This window comes from Planococcus citri, chromosome 1 (assembly GCF_950023065.1).
Source record: "Planococcus citri chromosome 1, ihPlaCitr1.1, whole genome shotgun sequence".
In the NCBI taxonomy this organism is placed as follows: Eukaryota; Metazoa; Arthropoda; class Insecta; order Hemiptera; family Pseudococcidae; genus Planococcus; species Planococcus citri.
Window position 1 is genome coordinate 61,805,436 of NC_088677.1, and position 20,207 is coordinate 61,825,642.

At 34.8% G+C, this 20,207-nt stretch overlaps 2 protein-coding genes across 3 annotated transcripts in view; one reads left to right on the plus strand and one right to left on the minus strand.

Annotated features, from left to right (window-relative positions):
- The window catches only part of LOC135833207 (membrane-bound lytic murein transglycosylase B-like), a 161,087-nt gene that overhangs the window by 53,868 nt on the left and 87,012 nt on the right, over positions 1-20,207 (plus strand). The window lies entirely within an intron of this gene.
- LOC135833204 (bicaudal D-related protein homolog) overlaps positions 1-20,207 on the minus strand; it is a 99,566-nt gene that overhangs the window by 3,314 nt on the left and 76,045 nt on the right. The window contains exons 2-7 of the mRNA XM_065346889.1: positions 17,108-17,323; positions 7,546-7,662; positions 1,493-1,639; positions 1,082-1,246; positions 857-985; positions 543-752 (exon numbers count right to left, since the gene is read on the minus strand). Coding sequence (XP_065202961.1) covers positions 543-752; positions 857-985; positions 1,082-1,246; positions 1,493-1,639; positions 7,546-7,662; positions 17,108-17,323 — 984 coding nt within the window. The remainder of the gene's footprint in view (positions 1-542; positions 753-856; positions 986-1,081; positions 1,247-1,492; positions 1,640-7,545; positions 7,663-17,107; positions 17,324-20,207) is intronic.

A 20,207-nucleotide genomic window follows, 5' to 3' on the forward strand; every position in this document is an offset into this window, starting at 1 on the left:
AATTTTCAGAAATTTGCTCATTTTTTTGGCTTTAAAATTTTAGAATTTAAATGCCAAGTTTTAAAAAATTTAAATTTTCAAAATGAAAACCAAACAAACCTGAGCAAAGTGAGGGCAAAACGTTATTTCGAGAAGTAAAAAAACAATATTTTTTCAGGTGAAAAGTGTACCTATCTTACGTATTTGTTTTAAATATTTTTTTTTAAGAAGTGAAAAACGTTTTTTTGTGATGAGTCATATTTTTTTTGAATTGAAAACTAATTTTTGGAAATCGGTACAGTGGGTCGTTTTTTTGCTTTTTTTCGAGTTTTGATGGAGTCTAGCACAAAATCATGGCAAAATGACCTCAATAAAGCGTAGAAAAAATGTCAGATTTCTTGGTCGACGTTTGGCCCCTCTTCAGTTCAAGCTCGAAGTTATGGAAATTTTTAAATTTTCTCATGAATCAAAACAAATATGTATTTGATTTTTTTCAATGTCCTCATTAAGAACACTGCTTTATTCGGCACAACTATCTTCGATATTCTTTTCAAAATACTCACTTTGCTGGTTAATTCAAGAATCGTTTCCGAACGACGTTTCAGCTCTTCGGTTTTATCTTCGAGCTCTTTAGTCATCCTGTCGATGCTTTCTCTAGCCCTGTGCAAGTCTATCTCAAGCTCAGTAACGCTGACACTACTGGTCGAATAGTCTCCACCTAGGTCGGATACTAAATCGCATAAGTCTTGAATTACAGCCGTCAGCATGCCAACCTGCAAACACCCCATTATCAATTACAGTACATGATAGGTATAATATTAGACAGGTATCTCCAGAAAAGTCATCCTCCGACGAATCTAAACAAACAGTAACGTACTTTGACTTGCTGCACAGATATGGGCAAATGATTCAGCTGACTCGCATCTAGAGGTTCTCTGGAACGATGTTTCAACTGCATGCAAAGTATTTTCACTCGTTCGTGCACACCGATCACTTCCTTTTTCATCTGGAAATACATATAAATCGATTATTAATTCGCCCAAACGATTAAAGAACCACCACGCAGAGAGGTCCATAGAGAGAGAGAGCAGAGTTCACTAACATGTTGTAATTCGTCAGTAGGCGACAATGTCGAGTCTTCGCATTCCATCTCGCTAAGCAACGATCGATGTCCGATATTACCGAGAGATCCGAGTGCTTCTAGGCGATTACCCAAAGTACCATTTACCGATCGTAATTCATCCAGTTCGCGTTTACAAACCCTCAACTAGACACACGAAACAAATTTCCGTATTAAAATTCAACTCGTGGGTTTATGTACCTCTATACCTCGTCTACTTCTACATATATCTAGGCACATGTATAGGATAACTATACGAGAGAATGTAGGCAGAATTAATTTTTTTCTTATTTTGACGTTCATGATGCGCCAACGCATGCGAAATAATAATTATCATCTTGCTAATAGCTAAATTTCGCACGTATTGTTGCACGCTAATCTGCGTCGAATTACCTGGATCTCTTGTTCTCGTGTTTGCCTTTCTAGCATCATGATGCGATCTGTTGCTTCGTCTAACGCTGCGCTCAGTCCATCTCGATCGCTTTGTATGCTGTGTATTCGTTTTTCCAGCTCCGTTTTCTTCTCGGACATTAATTGTATCTGGAATAAATGAATCGAATTAGAATTGCGCATGCTCGTATTAAATTATTATAATATCTGCCTTGAGGCAAGGAAGAAGGGCTGCAAGAATAACACAAAAATTAATATTCATTTCTTACCAAAAATGAAAATTGGAAAATCAAACACTTAATTTTTAATTGGGCATCAGGATTTTGAATAAATTCAGCAAAGAGTTTTATTTCGAGTTGAAAGTCACTAAGAAAATTTTTCAGATTTAGAGATTCGTACCCCTGGAGAAAAGATGTGGATCCTCAAACAGAGGGCATTTTCGAAAGAAAAATCATCCAATTTTTCACTCTAGCCTTACCTAATCTGTTTTGAGAAGATTGGTCCACTTCCCAAAACATGGCCCATTGGTCATCAAAATCCAAAACCACATTTATGGTCTACTGGGAAAGGAGCCTTTTTAACTTACATTCTTCCATTTGAATAAAACAAAGCTAAATCGAAAGAACATAATGTGAGCATGTCGCCTGAAACCCCAGTAACCAAAATTACAAAAGTTACCTTTAATTTTTGTATTTTTGGAAAATTTTGGCAAAAAAATTTAAAAATCTGTTTTAAGAGACGATTTCTAATATTTTTCGAGAAACATGAATTTTTTGAGCAGGGTGAATCAATGTGAATAATTCCTTCAATCCAACTCTCGCACATCAAAAATTAAACTATACCTACCTACTAGTTTTGGGCCATTCTAGAACCTCCAGCGATATTTAGGTAATTTTTTTTCAGAAACTTCCAATCACTGTGAAAAGTCCGCTCGTGTAGACATACCAAAAGATATCTCGCCAAAAAAACCACTTATTCTTTCTGGAATTTAAGAATTACCCAAAAATTCACTTTTGAACCAGCACTGATCCTGGAATTTTGCGATAACCACCTAAAACGGCAGAGAGGGTGCTCTCAATAAGCACCAACCAAAGTTACCGATTCTAAAGTTCATTTTTGGGCAATTTTTGGCCTTTCCACATGGAATCGAAAGGCTATAGGTGGATAAGTATGGTGAATTTGCCCCCGAGAGCTTCAGGGTTGATATTTGCATGGAAGGTTGGTACCCTTGAGCACCTTCCGTCACGAAAGTTTCAGACCCCCAGACCCCCCGTTTTTGAGAAACCCCCCCTTTTCTAAAATTACAATAAAAATTTTTTTCTCAGCCCCATGTGAACCGATTTTTTTAATTTTTTGGTATGTTGTAAACATCCATAAGAGGCATCCCCACAAAAAATTTCAACCCCCTCCCCCCATATTTTCCCCTCAAAATGGCGTTTTTTAGTTTTGTTTGCCCGTTTAAGCAATGATCATGATTCGGCACAAAAATGCGAATAGCATTTTTAAATGTATTTTTGACTCCTACAAAACATATATTTTTTTCAAAAAAAAATTTTTGGTGGGCCGTGGTCAAAAATTGAAAAAACCAACAGAGGGGGTTAAAAATGGATTCTGGTGTAAATTATTGTTTTTGGTAAACAAGGTGTCGTTTCCATATGAATCGAACCCCCCGAACACGAATATGACGCCCAATCTTATGCTACCCTCATCCACACCCCTCCAGCGCCTCTGCCCCCTTCTCAATTTTTACTATACGAGTATTAAAAGTTGAGCTATTTTCGTAATGTTGGTATTGTTTCCATATGGATCGAACCCCCCGAACACGAATATGACGTCCAATTTTACGCTACCCTCATCCACACCCCTCCAGTGCCTTAGCCCCCACCTCAATTCCTACTATATTAAATATTGAGCTATTTTCATAATGTTGGTATCGTTTCCATATGAATCGAACCCTCCGAACACGAATATGAATTCCAATTTTTTGCTACCCTCATCCATACCCCTCCCCAGTGCGTCTGCCCCCAACTCAATTTTCACTATATTGAAAGTTCAGATATTTTCGTAATGTTGGTATTGGTTCCATATGAGTCGAACACTCCGAACACGAATATGACGTCCAATTTTATGCTACTCTCATCCACACCCCTCGAGTGCCTCTGCCCCAACTCAATTTTCACTATATATTGAAAGTTCAGATATTTTCAAAATGTTGGTGTCGTTTCCATATGAATCTAACACCCCGAATACGAATATGAAGTCCAATTTTATGCTAACCTCAACCACAACCCTATACAGTGCCTCCGCCCCCACCTAAACCATAAATGTTTTCACCAACTCTGATCAATCTTCTACAAATAATTACTCGGGTTGTTATTACTTTTAAAAGTATGTTTCGCGAAGGTTGAAAACTCGTAAAACAATGACCATCGCAAGGTTCAAACTTTAACATTCAAGTTTCGAGGTTTCCATTCGTGCCAAAATGACACCCAGCATTATGAAAATAGGTTTAGCATTTCAAATAATAAAAATTGTCGAGCTGGCTGTAGCCTGAAAGGCGATGGATGAGAGTAGAGCTAAATTGGACTTCATATTCGTGTTCGGGGTGTTCGACTCATATAGAACCGACACCAACATTATGAAAATATCTGAACTTTCAATATAGTGAAAATTGAGTCGGGGGCAGACGCACTGTGGAGGGGTGTGGATGAGGGTAGCGTAAAATTGGACGTCATATTCGTGTTCGGGGTGTTCGACTCATATAGAACCGACACCAACATTATGAAAATATCTGAACTTTCAATATAGTGAAAATTGAGTCGGGGGCAGACGCACTGTGGAGGGGTGTGGATGAGGGTAGCGTAAAATTGGACGTCATATTTGTGTTCGGGGGGTTCGATTCATTTGGAAACGACACCAATATTACGAAAATATCTGAACTTTCAATATAGTGAAAATTGAGTCGGGGGCAGACGCACTGTGGAGGGGTGTGGATGAGGGTAGCGTAAAATTGGACGTCATATTCGTGTTCGGGAGGTTCGATCCATATGGAAACAATACCAACATTACGAAAATAGCTCAACTTTTAATACTCGTATAGTAAAAATTGAGAAGGGGGCAGAGGCGCTGGAGGGGTGTGGATGAGGGTAGCGTAAAATTGGACGTCATATTTGTGTTCGGGGGGTTCGATTCATTTGGAAACGACACCAATATTACGAAAATAGCTGAACTTTTGATATAGTAAAAATTGAGAAGGGGGCAGAGGCGCTGGAGGGGTGTGGATGAGGGTAGCATAAGATTGGGCGTCATATTCGTGTTCGGGGGGTTCGATTCATATGGAAACGACACCTTGTTTACCAAAAACAATGATTTACACCAGAATCCATTTTTAACCCCCTCTGTTGGTTTTTTCAATTTTTGACCACGGCCCACCAAAAATTTTTTTTTGAAAAAAATATATGTTTTGTAGGAGTCAAAAATACATTTAAAAATGCTATTCGCATTTTTGTGCCGAATCATGATCATTGCTTAAACGGGCAAACAAAACTAAAAAACGCCATTTTGAGGGGAAAATATGGGGGGAGGGGGTTGAAATTTTTTGTGGGGATGCCTCTTATGGATGTTTACAACATACCAAAAAATTAAAAAAATCGGTTCACATGGGGCTGAGAAAAAAATTTTTATTGTAATTTTAGAAAAGGGGGGGTTTCTCAAAAACGGGGGGGTCTGGGGGTCTGAAACTTTCGTGACGGAAGGTGCTCAAGGGTACCAACCTTCCATGCAAATATCAACCCTGAAGCTCTCGGGGGCAAATTCACCATACTTATCCACCTATAGCCTTTGTGGGAGAAGATTAAAAAATTTCGGGAGACTCCAGAATAGTCCAAAACTACCAACTGTTGATGTGTGGGAGTTGAATTGAGGGAATCATTTTACATTGGTTAACTTCACTGAAAAAAATTTACATTTCACGAAGAAGTTTGAAAATCGTCCCTTGAATCAGCCTTTTAAATTTTTTAAATTTTCAAAAATTCGGCAAAAATCCAAAAATGAACTTTTGCGTCTAATAAGGCCTTCTCCTACATAAGATGGTAAAATCGGCCTTCGAATGAAATTGAATCAAAACTGGTGTAAAAGATCACCTCTGATGTAAAAATTCTCCACGCAACAAAATTTTAACATCCCCCCCACCCCCCCCCCCCAAAGATATTACCCCCTTCCTCTCCACTAATATCAAAACCTCAAACGATTCATATTATCCAACAGTAGTCCGTTGAAATTTTTTCATTTGAATTTTTTTGTTTTTTTTTTGCAAGTATAAAATTTTGAAATTTTTTTCTGGTAATTTGGTGATACCTTTAGGCATAACACAGCAATTTTTAAGCCAGAAAAAAAGAAATCGAAGTGTATCCCAAAATATACGACCAGCCGAAATTCAGGAGCTGAAATTCATTTTTTGAATTTTAACGAATTTTAGACAATTTAAATTTGGGTTGAAAATCAAAATCTCACAAAATTGACCTAAAAATCTGAAATTTGGTATATACCCTATTTTCGACCCTTCGAGTCGTTTTGTGATGGTTTCAAACCGTTCTGGAGCCTCCAGCAGTTTTCGAAAAAACGCTGTAAGGAGGGTGAAAATGAAATTCAGAACCTGTAAACACGGATTTACTGTCTTCGCGACTCTTTCAATTGATTGAGGTACGTATTTTAAAAATTTTTTTTGCTGATTATAAACAAAAATTTTCTCTACTGATTTTTTCCTTTTAAATGAAAAAATCAACATCCGCAGGTGGCACCAGAACAGTTCGTTGAAATTGACATTAGTCGACTTGGGAGACCAAAAATAGAGTACAAACCAAATTTCAAGTTTTTTCATTCACACGTTCGCAAACAATGATTTTTTAACTTTTTTTTTTTTTTTTTGAAAAACTACCAAGGGTTGCAAAGACAGTAAATCGGAGTCTTACAGGTGCTTTATATCATTTCCATGCCAACTTACAGCACTTTTTTTGAAAACTGGAGAATCCAAAAATCTGCTGGAGGCTCCAGAACGGTTTGAAACTATCACTAATCGAATCAATTAAGGGGTCAACAATTGGGTATAAATCTAATTTCAGCTTTCCAGGTCAATTTGCTAACATTTTGATTTTTTCCATTTTTGGTCTTTTGAATTTTTAAAAATTCGTCAAAAATCGAAAAATAAAATTCAGCACCTTGAATTTTGGGGTTCTCTTTCGATACTATTCTGTCCGGCTCAAAATTTGTCGTGTCACCTGGTATACTTCCTTTGTAAGGGTATTATCATAGAGTTCTGAACAAAATTCAGTCATGTCGCCCCCTTAAGTTGAAAAAAGAATCAAAATTTTCAACTTGAAAAAAAACAAAGAAAATATAGATGAAAAAATTTCAAAAATGTCTGTACCCGAAAAATTGTTATGCATCTTTCTCAAAGATACGATTATTGAAATTTTGACATTTGTTGGGGGGGGGGGGATATCTCCGGAAGGAGTAGGGCGGTGGTGGGAGTTCACAACAAAAATTTATGTAGAGAGTTAATACATGAGAGTTGACCTTTTGGACCACTTTCGACTAAATTTCAGTCAAAGATCGATTTAGATGACAATTATTGCCCTGAAAGTTGGCGCAGAATCTCAAATGCTGTGCTTTAGAGCAGCGATATTTTTCCCAAAACAGGTTGTGTAGGCGCTGGAGCGAAAAAAACACCGATTTCATCGTAAACGTCCCCTTTTTTAGCATCCATATCACCCCATCATATGAGCACCTTCGGACTTGACAATTTTTCTAGGTGACTTTCAACTCAGAATGTACGTCTCCGCTGAATTCGATCGAAATCTTTGGATCTTATATTCCTGCTATAGATGACCTGTTAGGTATAATATCACCTGGTTAGCAAAATTTTCGCTCAATTTGACCACGCTGTGGGAGTTGGCTGAACCCATTATCAATAAATGGAGAGAGGGGGAGAAGAAAACTACATAGATTATTATTACAATATGTTTTTGTGTTTTCCCTTCAAACCAGGCAACACTTACCTCCTCTTTGAGAACTTCTAAGCTGCTTTGGTGATCTTGTAGACTAGACTTTTTCAAATTACATTGATCTCGGAGACCTTGTAACTGCAGAGTTAACGCTTCTTCTAATTTACTCGACTGTAACATAGCAAGAAAAAAATACACGCCAAATAAGTAAAATTAAAATCCACGACAAAAGTACCAACTATGTACCTAGCTACCTACTACAACTAGAAATTTCTCGAATCAATTCGAAATCGTCGAATCATTGACACGCTTATAATGGCAATCACAGTATACCAAGTTTGTACACTTTATACAGAGATACGCAGGGTTCGGGTATTAATTTCTCTTTTCGTAGCAGTGTGAATTTCCGTGTAATTATACATCGGGTTCGCGTGTATATTGCAATTGCGAGCAGAATAGAAAAACCATTCTGCATTCTTTTCCGCTGTGTAGTATCTATACGAAGATGATGTCTTTGTGCGAGGAAAAAGAAATATTTTATACGTTGAAAAACTAGGTTTAAAGTTCGTGTGGCTGAGTTAGTCGTATTTGTTTGATCCAATACGCTCTACTTGTAAGCTTTTGGGCGGTTTTTATATTAATTATTCCGCCTCGCCAGCATGAGTGATTCTAACATAACATGTACAATGTACATACCTACAACAATTGTCGTGTAGTGATTATAGCTGGCTAGGTATTACGAATTTAATTAATATGTCCGCACACAGATATTCAACCAGCTTACTATTGTCTTTGGTAGGTAGAGGTACATAGTATGAGTAATGATAAGTAGACCGGTGTTGGTGATGTTTTTCTTTTGATCTCGTGCTATAATTCGGGTTTTAGGTGCTATTACGAGTAACCGTTATTTTTTTCCGCGATTACTACATATTTATCCTCAATGTATCGTATATGTCATGTGAATTTTGACAGGGTAATGTTTTCTTCAATATGAATCTACGTAGGTAATATGTAGGTATATAAGATTACTAGGTTACTTTTTCAAGTATCAATTTCAAGGAATAGTAAACGTCTGTTCAATGAGATTGGTGTTTATGAGACAAAGTAATTTAGTAGGTTACCTATCTACCAAACTAGCGAACTGCCATCAATTTGAAATTACGGATGGGTTCTTTGAAAATTTAAAATACAATTTCAACGATCAAGTCATCGAGTGATTATGAGAAATTACTAATAAATCAATAAATGCACGCATGAGCACACAAACGTTTAATAATTTGCATAAGTGATGCCTGCAAAATGATTCTGTCCAACTTTCTTCCTCCCTCCCACCATCTGTGAAGAAAAAATCTGATTAGAGAGGCGGTGCACTCAATTTCGAACAAGTCCAATAATCTTACATACTAAAATTGTCAAAGTCTCTACATTATCAGATTTTACATAATTGGAATATTCTGTCTTTTCTTGTGATTTTTTCTGTACATGAAAATGTTTTCCTCACGTCTTATAACTTTTTGACCTTTTATTCGTCAAGTGTTACTTTTTTTTCTGAAAAAAAAAATGAGTGCAATTCCTTACCTATATACACATAACGATTCAATAAGTTACTTCTATTTACTGCTTTTTTCATACTACATATGTCAACTTTAAACTAAAAATTGTCGAAATTTTCAGTAAACCTATGCATATTTTAGTATGCCAAAATGTTCGGAATTTCATCTTTCTTAAAATTATTTTTTACCGAAAGCTGTAGAAGCAACCGTTCAAAAGTATTTGAAGTTTGAAGTTGCGAAGACAAGACAAAAACCAGCTACGGACAGTAAGTATTGAACTTCGAACTAAAGTTACTCGAAATTTCGAGTGGACACCTAAGATATTTTAATATAGCAAAATGTTTGTAATTTTATCCTCTTTAAAATGCTTCTGTACCGAAAGCTCTACCTTCAACCATTCAAAAGTTCTTGAAGATAATGTCACCAAAATGTTCAAATTGTGTTATCACTGTTATCAATTCAAACATGTGTTGAAATCACTTTCCTCAACTTTGATCTTCAAGAACTTTTGAACGGTTGAAGGTAGAGCCTTCGGTAAAGAAGCATTTTAAAGAGGATAAAATTACGAACATTTTGCTATATTAAAATACCTAGGTGTCCACTCAAAATTTCGAGTAATTTTAGTTCAAAGTTCAATACTTACTGTCCATAGCTCGTTTTTGCCTTGTTTTCGTAACTTCAAACTTCGAATACTTTTGAACGGCCGGATTTCTTTTTCAGTTACGAATAATTATAAAATTACTGACTGATACGACTTCGTATTAGGATTGGGATTTTGTCATGTATAGGTTCATCTTTGGTAGATGATGACGATTGGAGTAATGCAGCAACAAACTCCAAAACATTAATCTGGCGATGAACTTATTTTATTTTTAAGTCAGATTGTTTTTCCAATGAGATGGCATACGGAATGGTTATACATTCATCAACTTATCTATGATTTTGAAGAAGTTGGAAAAGAACCAGAAGTGAAATGGTCCTGTAGGTAATAATAATAAATTGTCTTATTATAAAAAGCTCTGCGCAGTGAATAGGGTGGTTCATGGCGAATTATTCAGTTATGCGATCAGCTTTCATGAATATGGCTGATGATGTAAAAGGAACCATTAATAAGAAGTTGATTTTTTTGAAAAATTAACATTTTGAAATTCGATTTACTCCTACTTCTAGGATATATTTTTGAATAAATTGATGATATTTCGAAAGTAGAAACTTCAAGCTTCAAAATGATTTAAATTTTATTATTACCTATTCATCGAGTATTTCTAGATGAAATGTTCAACTAAAGTTTGCCAATTTTCACACAAGAGGTGAGTCGCTATAAAAGCCTGTATTTCAAAAATGAAGCAAAAATAAGCTATGGTGGCTTCATTTTCGAAATAAAGTACAGGGACAGGCTTTTACGATTATTTTAAGCTATTCGCGAATGAAATTCCTTAAAAACTGTCGATTTTTGAGTGATTTGAAATCTTTGTTTACAACATTTGCATTTCATTTCAACGTCAGTTTTCGCATAATTTTGAACAAATTATCCTCAAAAATATCTCAAGATGATCGGAAGCACTTCTACTTTCCAAAAATCAACCCCTCGTAGCTCAATCCCACTTGATTCGTAACATTTGAGTTTTTAAGAAAGATGACTAGAATTTTTCCATTCCTGTGTAAGAGCAAAAATAAGATACTGGGGTTTAATGTTTGAAAAATAAAAGCTGTTTTACGATCATTGTAAACTATTTGTGAACGAAATCCGCTCAAAACTGATTATTTTGGGGAAGAGTTGAATAGTGAAATATGAACACCAACGTTGCAATGAAAATTTGTAAACGAAGATTTCTGATCCTTCTCTTCTCAAGTACCTAATCAGTTTTGAATGGATTTCGATCACAATACCTTAAAATGATCGTAAAAGCTTCTATTTTTCAAAAATTAAACCTCCGTGGCTTATTTTTGCTTCGTTTTTGAAATATTGGTAGGCATTTTTAGGTGGTCATCTCTTACTTACATAGGAATGAGCCAATTCCAGTCATCTTTCTGAAAAACTCAAATTTGGTAAATTAAGTGGAATTGAGCTACAAAAGCGTGATTTTTGGAAAGTAGAAGTGTTTCCAATCATTTCAAGATATTTTTGACGATAATTTACTCAAAATTAAGCGAAAACTGACGTTGAAATGAAATTCAAATATTGTAACAAACATTTCAAATCACTCGGAAATAAACAGTTTTCATCAAATTTTATTTGCAAGTAGCTTAAAATGATCGTAATAAAATTTAAATCATTTTGAAGCTTGAAGTTTCTACTTTCGAAATATCATCGATTTATTTAAAAATATCTCCTAGAAGTAGGAGTACTTACATCGAATTTCAAAATGTTCATTTTTCAAAAAAAATTAACTTCTTATCAATGGCTCCTCTACCGAACGCTGATCATACTCGATTGTTCAACCGAATAAGTCACCATGAACCACCCTATTGGAGAGAAAACTTCAATTCCCTTTTTACTAAAATTGTAAAAGTCTCTACAGACTTCAAAATTATCAAATCCTAATTGGAATATTCTGTCTTTTCTTGTGATTTTTTCTGTACATGAAAATGCTTTCCTCACATCTTATAACTTTTTGACCTTTTTTTTAGTCAAGTGTTACTTTTTTTCTGAAAAAAAATGAGTACTAGTCCTTATCTACACAAAACAAATTTCATGAAAGAAGATGAAATTAGCCTCAGATGAAATAAAAGACGATCCTGGGTAAGGTATTTCAATAACATTTCTGCATAGTCAAAAAAAAATTCTATGTAATTATGTTCCATGTGGAAAATAGGTACGATTTTAATCCATTTCACATGATTAAAAAATTTGCGAAGAAGTATAATTAAACTAGACAGCTGCGCTAAGCGCAGCTGCAACAGTGTGCTTCGCTTATTTTGTTACAAAAGTAAAACCCAATTTCGAAAAGAACAACGCAATTTTGTTTTTGAAAGCACAACGCGAATTTGAAAAAACGCAATTGGGATTTCAAAAGCAGAACACAATTTTGATTTTGAAAGCACAATGCAATTTTTAAAAAAACACAACTTCCAAACAAAGCACAACACGATTTTGAAAAAAGAAGCACAATAAGATTTTTTAAAAAAGGACACAGCGCAATTAAAAAAAAAAAACAAACAATTTTGAAAATAAAAACGTAATTTCAAAAAAATAAGCACAACACGATTTTGGAAAAAAAGCACATCGCGAATTTGAAAAAAAGCACAGCGCAAATTCGAAATTAAAACGCGATTTCAAAAAAAAAAGAACGCAAATTTGGAAAAAAAGCTCAATGTGAATTTGAAAAAAAGCACAACGCGACTTCAAAAAAAGCACAACGCGATTTCGAAAAAAATCACAATGTGATTTCGAAAAAAGCAAAATAAAGCACAACGTAATTACAGAAAAAAAAGCACAACGCAATTTCGGTAAAAAAAAAGCACAACGTGATTTCAGAAAAAAAGTCAAAAATAGGACAACGTGATTTCTGAAAAAAGTCAAAAAAAGGAAAACGCGATTTTGGAAAAAAGCACAACGCGATTTCAAAAAAAAAAGCACAACATGATTTCAAGAAAAAAAGCAAAATGTGATTTCGAAAAAAAACAAAATAAAGCACAACGCGCTTTTGGGGAAAAAAGCACAACGCCATTTTGGTAAAAAAGCAAAATAAAGCACAACGCGATTTAGAAAAAAAGCACAATGCGATTACAAAAAAAAGCACGACGCGATTTCAGAAAAAAAAGCACAACACGATTTCAGAAAAAAAGCATAAAAAAGCACAACGCAAATATGAAAAAAAGCACAACGCAAATTTGAAAAAAGCACTAGCGATTTTGAAAAAAAAGCACAACGCAAAATTTGAAAAAAAAGCACAACGCGAATTTGACAAAAAAGCACAACGCAAATTTGAAAAATAAGCACAACACAATTTTGAAAAAAAAGCACAACGTGAATTTGAAAAAAAAGCACAACTCTGTTACAAAAAAAAGCACAACGCAAATATGAAAAAAAGCACAACGCAAATATGAAAAAAGCACAACGCAAATTTGAAAAAAAGCACAACGCAAATTTGAAAAAAGCACAACGCAAATTTGAAAAAAAGCACAAGCGATTTTGAAAAAAAAGCACAACGCGAATTTGAAAAAAAAGCACAACTTGGGTTACAAAAAAAGAGCACAACGCAAATTTGAAAAAAAACACCACAACGCAAATTTGAAAAAAAACCGCAAGTGATTTTGAAAAAAAAAGCACAACGCGAATTTGAAAAAAAATCACAACGCGATTTAGAAAAAAAAGCACAACGCAAATTTGAAAAAAAGCACAACTCGGTTTCAAAAAAAAGCACAACGCGAATTTGAAAAAAAACACAACGTGAATTTGAAAAAAAATCACAATGCGAATTTAAAAAAAAAGCACAATTCGGTTACAAAAAAAAAGCACAAAGCAAATTTGAAAAAAAAGCACAACGCGAATTTGAAAATAATCACAACGCGATTTAGAAAGAAAAGCATAACGCGAATTTGAAAAAAAGCACATCGCGAATTTGAAAAAAAAGCACAACGCGAATTTGAAAAAAAAACACAATGCAAATTTGAAAAAAAAAACTACAAGCGATTTTGAAAAAAATCACAACGCGAATTTGAAAAAAAAGCACAACTTGGTTACAAAAAAAAAGCACAACGCAAATTTGAAAAAAAGCACCTCGCAAATTTGAAAAAAAGCACAACGCGAATTTGAAAAAAAAACCACAATCGATTTTGAAAAAAAGCACAACGCGAATTTGAAAAAAATCACAACGCGATTTAGAAAAAAAAGCACAACGTGAATTTGAAAAAAAGCACAAGTCGGTTTCAAAAAAAAGCACAACGCGAATTTGAAAAAAAAGCACATTGCAAATTTGAAAAAAAAGCACATTGCAAATTTGAAAAAAAAGCACAACGCAAATTTGAAAAAAAACTACAAGTGATTTTGAAAAAAAGCACAACGCGAATTTGAAAAAAATCACAACGCGAATTTGAAAAAAAAGCACAACACGATTTTGAAAAAAAGCACAATATGAATTTTAAAAAAAGCACCACGACATTTAGAAAAAAAAGCACAACGCAAATTTGAAAAAAAAGCACAACTCGGTTTCAAAAAAAAGCACAACACGATTTAGAAAAAAACGCACAACATGAATTTGAAAAAAAGCACCACACGATTTAGAAAAAAAAGCACAACGCGATTTTGAAAAAAAAGAATGCGAATTTGAAAAAAAGCACATCGCGAATTTAAAAAAAAAGCACAACACAACTTTGAAAAAAAGCACAATGCGATTTTGAAAAAAAAGAACGCGAATTTGAAAAAAAAACACAACGTTATTTTGAAATAAAAAGCACAAAGCGATTCCGAATAAGTACACTATGCTATTCTGAAAGCTCCCGAGTTGAAAGCATTATGGACTCCAAAAGCGCTATGGTAGGTACTGAGAGAACCTCTTGGGAGCACAGCAAAATCACAAATGACTGGTGGGTTTTGATTCCGAAAGGGTAACCACCTGCTTGCGGTGTCTAGGTACTGAATGTGTGTAAATGAAACACCTGCAGGTGTTCTAAAAACCTTTCTCAAAATTGAACAATAGAGAAATGTTTTAAATTGAACAAAGGGAAAGATAACACTGTAGATAAGAATATTTTAGGACACCTGCGGCGCAGTGTTACATTTGAAAACGGATATCGGCTTCCCTTTTGATAAATATAACACCACAGGGGGTCGGCTTCACTTTTGATAAAATCTTTTCCTTTGTTCAATTTTGAAAAATAAATTCAAAAATTGAACAATAGAAAAGATTTTAGAACCCCTGTGGCGGTACATAAATTTTGAAATTTAACTGAGGTCGGCTTTGCTTTTGTCGGCGTTCCTTTTGATATGGCCCTTTTCCCCTTTTTATTCTTTTTTTGGTACAAATTTTTGTAATTAATTGCAATTACTCAAGAAGCTAATTGAGTAATTGCAATTATAATTACGGCGTTCCATGCCTCACATTAAACCACACCTACCTACAAAAATTTCAAAAAAATTGGTCCATCCATCTTAGAGAACATTCGTTCCAAAGAATTTTTCCACTTTCAGACCGAAACTAATAGTGTGCTACGCACACTAAAAAGCTCTATATAATAAGAATAGACATCTGCTCTTGTTTAATGAGCAAATGGGTGAACTTTACCAAGTCCGGACCCATGAAAGGAGATTATAAATGTATATACCTACTTACTTACTACCATTTTTCAAAAAAATTAACTTCATTATAGGTGCGGCTATTCTGAACTTAACCGTAAACTTATTCCCTTAACTTAAGAATAAGACTGGTTTATACTGAATTTAATGTACGTCAACATAAAAGTTGCCTTTGTTTAACTTCTAGGGTTAAGTTTAAGGTTACGGTTAAATTCAGTATAGCCGCACCTTGACAATGGTTCCTCTACTGAAAGCTGATCATACTCGATCGTTCAACCGAATAAGTCAGCATGAGCCACCCTATTATATAAAAATCCAATCCCCCAGTAGAAAAGTTTATGAATTTTTTGGTTTTTTTAACACCATACAACGCGACCCGAGGACCCGATACGTAGAAGAGTATATAGCCTCTGGGAAGGGGTTTTTGGTTAAGTTGACTTATTGTTCGTTGTTTGTTTGCTATGTCTGGCCTCTTAAGGTCGTTTACTCCTCAGTATGGCTTCCCAAGGTTTTCTGTCTGCCTGACTAGCCTCTCAAGGTCCTTGACTCATCTACCTGACCAGTTAAGGTCACTGACCTACTTGTCTAGCGTCTCATGGTCATCGATCTGTCTGTCTGGCCTCTCAAGGTTATCTGCGTCCCGTCTCGCTTCTCAAGGTTGTCCGTCAGCCGGTCTGGTAAGGTCAATGACTTATCTGTCTAGCCTCCCAGGTTCACTGACCTACCTGTCCGGCCTCTAATGGAGCATCTTAAATTCATTGACTTGTATGTCTGGCTTCTCAAGGTCTTCTGTCCACCTGTGTGGACTTTAAAGGTTATTGACCTGTCAAAATTGTTCACCAAGATTGTCTGTCTGACCTCTTAAGATCATTAACCTGTCTGTCTGGCTTCTCAAGGTTATTGACTCGTTTGTCTATCTGCCTGTCTGGTCTCTTAAGGTCACTGACCTATCTGCCTATCTTCTCAAGGTCGTCTGTCTGACCTCTAAAGGTCATTGACCTGTCTGTGTGGCTTCTCGAAGTCGTCTTTCTGGTCTCTTTAGGTCACTGACCTACCTGTCTAGCCTTTTATGATCTTCTGTACCCAAATGGTAACTGAATACTAGCCTTGAAATCTACTTTTGCATGTTCAAATTCACATTATTACTTATTAGGTATTGTATTTTTCGAGAGTTGTAAAATGTCCCTCAAAAAGTACCTAACAGTACAATAAATGAGACATTACAAGGAAAAAAGATTCCCGAAATTTGGCTCTCCTAAAATCGAAATTTTTCGAAGTAAGAACTAGCCATTAGTATTTTTACAAAATTATGCAGGTTTTTGAGCCAAATATTTCGAAAAATTCACTTTCATGAAATTCTCAATTTTTTAATCGGGTAGTTGGAATTTCTCATGAGTTACCCTATGGGACCCAAACGTAGTTTTAAGTTTTAAGAAATTAGAGAAATTGATGACTAAATGATCAAGAGATTTCTCTGTTAGTTAATCTTTATTGAAATGTAAAAAATCACAATTGTATTTTTTCAAACAATGTACTTGACACCTGAACTTTTCAACTGACGCAGTAGCTACAAATGACGAAGAAATCACCGCAAAACACCGTTGCTTCAAAAATAATTACGCGTAGGTATATTAACGATGAATATTATTAAATAAGAAGGAAAAAAACCAAACGAATCATCGGATGAAACATCAAAACGGTTCCACACTGCTCGATAGAGCCCGTTATATTTTAATGACGAATTAAACCGAAATAATAACCTTACCTAACCTTACCAAACCAAGTACAAAATATATGAAATTAATGAAGCTATCATCGTTCTTACCTCTTTGATTTGCATTTGTAGCCTTTGATTTTGTTCAGTCAATTCGGCAATTAATAGAGTCTTCTCCTTTTCCGTTTGTTTAAGCGCGTTGTCTCGATCATCCAACGCATTTTGAAGTTCTCTGATATCAGCCTGTAGCTCTAATACTTTAGTATCACATTCTGATTGGGTTGATAACAGTTTACGTCGGAGTAGATGGCGGTCTTGTTCTATTTCCTGAAAAAACCAACAAAGTAATGGAGTGATTAGAGAACTGCAATTTCACATAATCGGATCGTCAATCGGTTACCAACGATTTAGCATTTCATTTGAATATGAATGCACGCGTAAATAGTAATGACTCACGCCCGAATGTTTGGTGAAAATCGCTTCGAAAAACTAATATACATAAGAATACACACGCCTCTTTGTAATGCAATGCTCGCTATGTTTATGTAACTAATTTATATGATGTCATATTTATATTAGAATTTTTTTCGCACTCTTTAACCATATAGATAGGACCTACCTTGCTTCTACCTACTCAAGTGTTTGAATATTTACCACTACCGTAAACAAATATTATAATTCTTTGGAATTGGGAGGATCGTGTATCGAAACGTGTAAAGAAAAAGCGTATAATTGTCAAAAATTCTCCATACCTGGAGTCATAAGAACATGCCCAATTGCACGGTTAATCTTTCGTTGAAAATTTCAAATAAGGTCAACAAAATACTCGCAGGAATACTCGTACCACACCTTCCAGTATTTAGCTTAAACTTGTACCTATTGCTCCTCTGGCCAACACCGTGACATGTTTCATGACCAAATGTACGTTTATAAGACAATTTCACGATCACCCTTTAGGGACTGAACCGCCTGCGCGAATATAAATTTCGAATTTTGTAGAAAAAAAATGCCATCCAAGGTACGTATCTAGGTACTTCAAGTTCTACTTATGGGTTCACGTAAATAATACGTGGATTATCGGTCTCGAATTACTATTGTTTTCATGGCCTTGAGATCGTGTCAGAAATTGATACATTGAGGTGTTAATCATAAATGGAATTACCACGAGGTCGAGAATTACTTCATGTACCTTACTTATAGATACCTATGTTTTTGTTTTTCAATCATGAAGATGAGGTAAGTGCGAATTTATCGAATTTATAATTTACTGCATGTTCGAGGATTGGGATTGGTATACCTTAGGTTTTCAGAACCAGGAATACACCAATTAACACAAAATGAGTAATGTACTAGCTATACAATAATATGCATAATTTTGCTGTCATCGGCCGCATAGGTAGAGAGAGACAGATATCATCACGTAGACATTGTAAACCTTGGAATTTGACTATCGTGACATCATACGATAGGAAGTAAGCAACACTGCAGCAGGTGAAGATGAAAAACAGTAGCAAAATTTTGAAAACATGACAAATATCTAGTCTGACAAATAATGAATTTTAAATTATGCGGAAAAATTAACGAGGATATGACTTATTGGTTTAAAACGATGAGTAAGATTTTCCATCTCGTAATTGTGATTTTTTTGGGAGGTAGAGGGAGGGAAGGGAAACGTGTTTTGAATAAGAACGAACGATGGATTTTTGAAACCTGTATCTAGGTAGGTATGTTGAAAAAATGACAGGCTGCTCGTTCATTCGATTTTTTTTTGTACTTAAAAATTCAAATAGGCTACCTTACTCAAAGCACAGCTTAAAGTAGAATTGTCTGGAGGTGAAAAAATCCCATTTCACTTTCTTCATATTTTTCCTTCATCGTGTTACGAGTTTATTTAACCTATTTTTATTTGATTTTTATTTCTTTTTAAAAATTTTACCTGAGTTGGGATCGCTCATAAACTCTCTATCTGATTTATTATTTTGTCAAGAGGAATTAATTGGTGCATGGGAATGGGACATTTCGATTTCCAAATTTAAAAATCTTATACATACGAGTATTTTGCAACTTATAGATTTTGAGTGTGACAATATTTTAAGCAAGTTTTGCTTTTGGTCAAATTTGATCAAATTTTTGATAATTTTTAACGATATTCAGGCATATATATTTTTTAGTATTATTTACATCATTTTGAACATTTTTCTGCAATGTTTTTTACAAAATTTGCCAAAATGTCATCAGGGTCATTCCACGTCAATCGGACCAAGAAGTGGTAGGTGAGTTCGCCGATTTTCTTGAAATTTTTCCTGTGGAAAGACCTTCCAAAGGGATGACCAATGGCGCAAATCGCAGCCCTCTAGCCCATTTTTAACGGAAGCCAGGGGGTGTCAAAGTTTTCAGTGATCCTAAAATACCATCCATTTCAGCAGTGGATTACTCGATAACCGCGATACCTATCAAAATGGAACTTTTTCCGATAGTTAGGGGTTTTGAAAGGCTTTTTGGTGATATCATAAAAATCAGTGTTGCCACTTTTTTTCGTACAAAAAATTAGCTGAAAAAGTTTCAAAACGTAGTTTTTATATCGTTCCGACTCTCAAAAATTCTGAAAAAAATATATTATGGACAACTATTCATGCTGAACAACATTATTAAAAAATTGGGATGGTAACTTGGCACAAAGTCAATTTAATAAAATTTAAAGTTTGCGAAAAAATGCGATTTTTTTATTTAAAACATGAAAACAAGTTTTGATAGGTAAATTTGACCCATTTGACCCCTATTTTTACGTATCTGTTGAAAAAGTTGAAAAAACCCTTTCACTCGATGAAATGAACTCCTCACAAGAAAATCAAAATTCGAAAAAATTCAATTTTCAATTTAAAACATCAAAAAAAGTTTAAATTTATTCAGTTGTCTTATTTTGACCTCTTTCTGACGTATTTCATGAAAAAGTTGATAAAAATTACACTCACAACAAAAAAATAAAAATTCGTTCATTTTTTGAATCTTTTCGAATTTTGATTTTTTTGTGAGGAGTTCATTTCATCGAGTGAAAGGGTTTTTTCAACTTTTTCAACAGATACGTAAAAATAGGGGTCAAATGGGTCAAATTTACCTATCAAAACTTGTTTTCATGTTTTAAATAAAAAAATCGCATTTTTTCGCAAACTTTAAATTTTATTAAATCGACTCTGTGCCAAGTTACCATCCC